General features: G+C 34.4%; 1 protein-coding gene across 3 annotated transcripts; it reads left to right on the forward strand.

Moving 5' to 3' along the window:
* Window positions 1-1,580: 1,580 nt before the first annotated feature.
* Window positions 1,581-5,087, forward strand: LOC148620364 (kelch-like protein 24a). 3 transcript variants are annotated; one of them, XM_088581193.1, is made up of 2 exons: window positions 1,581-1,778; window positions 2,687-5,087. In XM_088581193.1, exon 2 carries the CDS (start codon window positions 2,699-2,701, stop codon window positions 4,439-4,441), a length of 1,743 nt encoding a protein of 580 aa, XP_088437319.1. In that variant the 5' UTR covers window positions 1,581-1,778; window positions 2,687-2,698; the 3' UTR covers window positions 4,442-5,087. The 3 variants fall into 3 exon arrangements, with proteins under 3 accessions (XP_088437319.1, XP_088437320.1, XP_088437318.1); XM_088581194.1 differs by lacking the exon at window positions 1,581-1,778 and adding an exon at window positions 2,390-2,425; XM_088581192.1 differs by lacking the exon at window positions 1,581-1,778 and adding an exon at window positions 2,441-2,541.
* Window positions 5,088-6,771: the final 1,684 nt, after the last annotated feature.

Here is a 6,771-nt window from a genome sequence, read left to right on the forward strand (position 1 = left end):
TCAAATAAAAAAAAAAGCTTTATAGGTTTATACATTTATACAAGACTTTGTTGACTTCATTCACCCTTCTTATTATGTTGCATTAAATGGATTTTAGTACCACTGTAAATATATTATGATAAAACGCTTTTTTGAAAAGCAGGCAGACTATAGTATTACAGTACCATAGGCGGATCCAAAGGGCCCGCTTCCTCTTTAGGTCGGAGAAAAAATAGTCTATTTTATATGATATCATTGAGCCATGACATAGCCGGGCCCCCTCTTAGGCCAGTCAGGGGAGAGACCCTCTTTTGAGAATCTCTGGATCCGCCTATGAATACGTATTAATAATTCTATTCAATTCAAAATCTTTGCCATTCGAAAAGTAAGTCTTTGTGAAAAACATGCAAAAATATAAATTTAGAACAACAGCCCTAGCTGTCATCCATTAACTCAACGATGAAAATAAAACTTTCCGGAGCCTCTCTGTTCACCATAGGCACTAAGGTCCAAGATTTTCTTAAAATTTTAATCCCCCCTCCAAAAAAAAAATATAATAGATCATCGTTTTTAACCATAATTAGCAAGTTCTGACGAAAATTCTGCCAATTTTGACCTTACCGGCGAATATATATATATATATAACGTCTCAGAATGTGACGACTCTATTCGCTACACTGCTCCATCAGATCAAATTGATACAGGGAAGATATGTAAACGTATAGAAAGGTCTGAAAAATTCCCAACGTTAGAACTGTCAAATCTGCGATGCAAATTTTTGGTCGTTCCCTCCGCGGGACTCGAACTATATACGAATTTCGGGGGAGAGTCAAAATTGCCACATTTTCAGAAACTTGCTTATAATGTTTAAAAACGATGAATTTAGAATTTTTTTTTTGGGGGGGGGGATTAAAATTTAAAAAATACCGGTCCCAAGCGCTTGTGGGCTCCACATGCATTCATAGTTTTAGTTCGTTTTTTTCCTGTGTATACATTGTAGTTCCTAGTGTGTTGTGGGCCTATTCTCCTACTTGTCCCATGTAGCATTGTACATTCGGTGTTACAACTTCCTGCATTGGAGTTTGTGTGTGTGTGTTTTGTATATATACCGGATCCGGAAGTAAAGCGTCTTACACAAATTCAACATCATACCATTGAAAGCGTTATCATGTAATTTAGGAGACAAAAGTAATAAGATTTTTATTTGTTAATGACTTTAGAATTTTCGGCTGAAGAAATACATACAAGTCGAACTTGTCATTTTTTCGACTTGAAATAAAAATAAAATTGATTCAATTAAGCTGTTGCGAAACTAAAGTACATCTGAATTATTTTTATCGAGGAGACCATTTTTATAGCAATATACGTGTATGCCAGGAAGAGAAACCTCACTAAAGCATGTCCAAATAAGAAGAAAAAATAGAAATCTGATTGTTTTCATCCGTCTACATGTGATTATGTATCGATTCATGCACATTCTCAAATAATTACAACTTATAATAACAATGGAAAAATCTTCTGGTCCATCTGATCAAACAAATATTTATGATAGTATCAACACTGTTAAATACAAACGTGCCTATGGGATAATTATGTAACATTTCGTAATCTTATTGGTCGATTATTGAGTGACCTAACGACATGTATGTACACGGTTCGGCCTGACCACTATAATCAATATGCTACGTGTAATAATTATTACACATTAATTATGAACAGAGCCGTATGATTCTTTGTGATATTGAATGAAATATTGTACGCATTGATACCATACTTCGTAATAGGAATTAAACTGACGGGTAAGTTTGTGATTTTTTCTCATATATGTACCAAAATGATGTAATAGAGTAATAAATGTTTCCAATTGTAATTTCAGGCTCAAAATTCGCAGAGATTTCGACTTTAATTTCCCAAAAGAAGCTTAAATCAAAATTACATTTTATTCTCTACATGGTGTTTCTAAATATAAATTGAATATACATGTATCAACTCCCATCTTTGATTGTGCAGAAATGTTCTGGGGACATTTATTTACAATTGTATCTCTACTGTTAAAAAAGTTACATATCTAGATATAACTCTAATGTTGTCGATTTGGAGAAATCTGTTTTCTTCGCATGATCTTGTTTTTTTTTCTATTTGTACAAAGGCGTGTGTGTATTGACAAATATTATACGGGATTAATACAGGAAATAATTAATCAAAACAGCCACCAACTCACACAATGTACGGGATTGTTCTCTATTAATATTCTGGTAAACTTTTACACGAACAATGACCATATCTACACATCGAATTAATATCATTTTGCGTAGCTATTATAATGTTTGTATCCAAACACCAATATCCTATTTCGAAGTAAATAATAACAAAATGAATGTAATATTATAACAGGATTAATTACACCACTTAAATACGTAACATCTTATCTTAACCAGACTTAAAGGTAAATAAGCTTTGAGAAGGATATTTAAGTATCTAACGAGTTGGCAGATTAAAAATTCTTCTTGTAAGATGTCCAGCAATAGTGTTGACTGGGAAATAATGAACAATGGAGATTGGGTAATTAATTAACATTAATTAATCGGAACAGTTACAACACAATTGCATTCATAGATAATTTCCCACGTCATAAATTAGAGTTATCTTTCTTTGGACGCTGAGCTGTTGAAATATGCTAATGGCAAGTTTAATTGTTTTATTTCAGACTGAGGGCGATATGGACACTAGTACGCCCGACCTAGCAGTGGATCTGTTCAAGCGTATCCAGAATTTGTACCAGGATCAGCGATTTACAGACATCGTGATACAAGTAGAAAACCAGTCTTTTCCATGTCATAAGATAATTTTGTCTGCAGCCTCCAGTTATTTTGATGCTATGTTCTCTGCTGACATGAAGGAGTCGAAAATGGAAGAGATTTATCTACACGATGTTAGTGCTAAACAATTCAAAGATATCCTGGCTTATATCTATGGCATCAAGGACATTATCAATCATGAAACAGCTGAAGATATTATAAGAATATCTTCCATGTTACAAATAGAAAACTTGCAGAAGAAATGCGAATCTTTTATGGCTGATAACATTTGTACAGAGAATTGTTTAGCCCTGTGGAAACTTTCAAGACATTTCAATTATGAAGATCTTCGGAAAAGGAGTTACCCACGAATTTTAGACAATTTCTTAGAAATTTGCGAAAGTCAACATTTTTTAGACTTAGATGAAGACGATTTAAGGGAAATTATAAAAGACGATGGATTGAAAGTATGTGACGAAGATGCGGTCTGTGATGCTATTTTCCGATGGGTCAAACATAATGAGAGCAGACGAAAACATAGTCTACCAGATCTGTTCAAACATCTAAGATTTTCTCTTCTAAGTCTTGATTACATTCTGGATGAACTAGACACAAGTCATCTTGTTTCTGAATTCCCATCTTGCATTGAAATTGTGAAGAAAGCCATTAAATATCATGCGATGCCAGCTCGAAGACATTTGTTGACAAATTTCAATGATGAATTCAGAACAGTGTCTAATAAAACGAAGCTGATCACAGTGCTTGGTCGCCGCTACCGCAAAGGTGGCGAAACTTCGCTAGAATTCATAGGATATGATATGAAAGGAAATAAATGGGTTTCACTTCATAACCACGCCCTCCCGTACGATGTTGGGGAAGATTTTGCCGTGTGTTCGTTTGGGGATGATATATTTGTTACAGGGGGTACTCGAACAATGGAAACCTGCTTGCGATATTCTTCTAAGTTTTCACAGTGGAAGGAGAGATCACAGTTAAACAAGGGAAGATATCGTCACGCCATGGTGGCTGTCAAGTCTGCATTGTATGTGCTTGGAGGTTACAACTTTGGAACCCTCAGTTGTATAGAGGAGTATGATATGGGAATTGAAACGTGGAAGAAAGTCGGAGAATTACAACACGGCGTTGACGCCACTTCGGCTGCCGCGCTTGGTGACACCATTTACGTTTTCGGGGGTTGGCTGGGCTTCGCACAGGAGACCGCATCAATCCAGTGCTTTGATACGAAGACAAAAACGAGCTATGAAATCGGAAATCTTCCACTTTCCTGCAAGTACTCTCGTGCCATTGCTGTAAACAATCGGATAAAGATAGTTACACCTCAAGGAGATCTCGTCTCTTTCAGTCCAAGTGATGGATCTAAAATAGTCACAACTTTGAAGGATTTCTCTAAGAGAAATTTTGGTCTTTATGTTGACGACAATGGACTGTATATCCTCGGAGGTGAAAAGGAGAATGGCTGTGATAGTACGGAAGGAGATATATGTAACGATGCACTCGTGGTGACAGAGAAATCGAGTCGAAAACTGGAAGATATGAATTTACCAGTACCCATGGAAGTCTACGGGTGTGTCAAAACGGTTGTAGACAAGAAGTATTCACTTGTCGATTTCCAGAAAGCCTTGCTAGAATTTGATATATACTGAGCGTGATTGTACATACAATAAAACACTGGATATCAAAAATGTGAGTCAAAATGGTACGCCCAATTTTAGACTATTTACATACATTAGAATTGTAATTTGTTAGCTAACAAACATTTACAAGTATTTATTTTATTTTAAGTGCTACTCTCTGTAAAAATCAGGCAGTGGTGAATCATGGTGAGAAACAAAAAACATAGAAATTTTTCCATGAAATCTTATTCAAAATGTTATCTGAAATGCAGAAATTGCATCAAGTGTCAGTAATTTCACCATCAAAGGGAGATAACCCACTTCGATCATTCTATTATTAATCGCCTTTCTGCACCCTCTGACACTTCTAAGACAAACTGTCAATTCGTCTTCAGTTGACAATAAACTATGTGCCGACTTTGTCAAACTCGAATGTTTTTTTTTCTGAACACGATTCTATTTTTTCAATAATGCCGGGTTCTTACAGATACCAGCGCTTTAAAATGTACTATCATTGCAACTGAAAAAAAAAACGATTGCCTTTACACCTCATAAAAACTGATTTTTTATGTATGAAAACCTGTCAATGTCTTCATAATATAACTTATTCGTTATCTATAATAATTTATTATAAATTAATACATGTTTGTTAGATTATTAAAGTATGAACATTTTCTGCTAAGTTTCTTCCTTACGCCAAAAAAAAAAAATAAAATAAGTCTTGCTTTCTGCTACAAGCAAGAAAAAATAGGGTAGGTAAGAAGGGAAGTTATTTTATTTTTCAATAAAGAGCTGCACTTTAAACGCATGATATGCACGTTGCCCTTTTAACTTGTCCTTATGCTTTTAATAAATTTATATGATCAACTAGAAATAATGTGAGACCTGTCAAATACCCCCTCCCCCCAACAACAAAAAAATAAAAGGAAATAAGAAATGCACATAAGGCACTATCAAGGCTACCTCAAGCTTTCAGTTTAACTAAGTTTATTGTCTTGATTTTCACCGTACTTTTCTATCTTGTTTAAAACAAATTTTCCGACAATGTTACCAAGTACCTTTTATATTTATTAGTCGATCATCATAACAAATGGTCTGCTTTAAACGATTTTTCAACGAATAAAATTTCGTTTCCGGCTTTCCTTAGATATGAACATGTACCAAAGTTTCATAAAAGTAGGTGAAACTGTTTTTGAGTTATTGTCTTAAAACTTGAAAATCCCCCTTTTTTAAGGAAAAAAAATTCATAACACGGAAACGAAAAATCTGAAATTTATAAAAATCGAAATGGAGCTTACGTTAATAGATATGAACAACTCACCAAAGTTTCATAAAAGTTGGTGAAGGCGTTTTTGAGTCATTGTACGAAGTGTGGACGACAGTCATAGACGGGCATATCAAAACATCTAACACTGCATGTGTTCATGGGGAAACAATGTTAGATTTTAACAGTGCTTGATCAAAAATGGCCATAAAATGTTTAGGTTAGACACAAAAAAACTAGGGTAGGTATGGTAGGAGAACTATTTTTTTGGGCCTTCGTGTGTGCAAAAGTACTTAAAATTGAAGTACACGTTGGTGTAGCATATTTTCATTTTAAATACTTCGAAAGGGGTTTGTAGGGGCACTGTTTTTGTTTACGAACATAATTTGAGTTCTCTGACTTAGGATATCCATCCAAACTCGCGCATGCATTGTGGAAATTACTGGAACAAATCATGCAGTTATGAATTACAAACGTGATCAATACCAAATGGTCAGGTAAGGAAAAACTGAATTATATTGGATTCATTTCAAGGGTGCATTTCACAGGAAAAAAGATCAAAATCAATCCTCTTCAATCTGATACAGTAATTTACCTTCAACTGAAAAACCATTTAAACCAACAATGGATTCAACACAAGTATTCTGAGAGTATTACTTGCAATACAAGGTCACCTACCAGATAAAAAATGTTGAAAAGAACATAATGCAAACAAATGTTAATGAGAAGAGTGCAAAAAACCGAGTCTGTATTAGTTTTCTTAGATCAAGGACTATTACCTAAAAAAAAATCAACTCACTGGAAGAAAATCTAAACTTGATGTACCAATTATCAAATATATACCTGCAAGCATGGTGGAAAAAAATGTGAAAAACTGAGTTTTGCATGCATTTTTTGAAGTCCTAGGGAAATAATTCAGGCAAAATAAATAGACTGGAACAAAATTAAAATTTAATTGGTAACATGTCATGGTAAAGCAATGCACCAATTTCAAATGTATATCTTCATGCATGACAGAAACTGAGTTTTTGCATTAATCCAAATCCAAGGGCCATAACTAAAAAAACAAATTTCAAACATGATGTTTCAAATCATA

Source organism: Perna viridis, chromosome 4 (genome assembly GCF_037379345.1).
Source record: "Perna viridis isolate PV_CMFRI_1.1 ecotype Kerala chromosome 4, ASM3737934v1, whole genome shotgun sequence".
Lineage (NCBI taxonomy): Eukaryota > Metazoa > Mollusca > Bivalvia > Mytilida > Mytilidae > Perna > Perna viridis.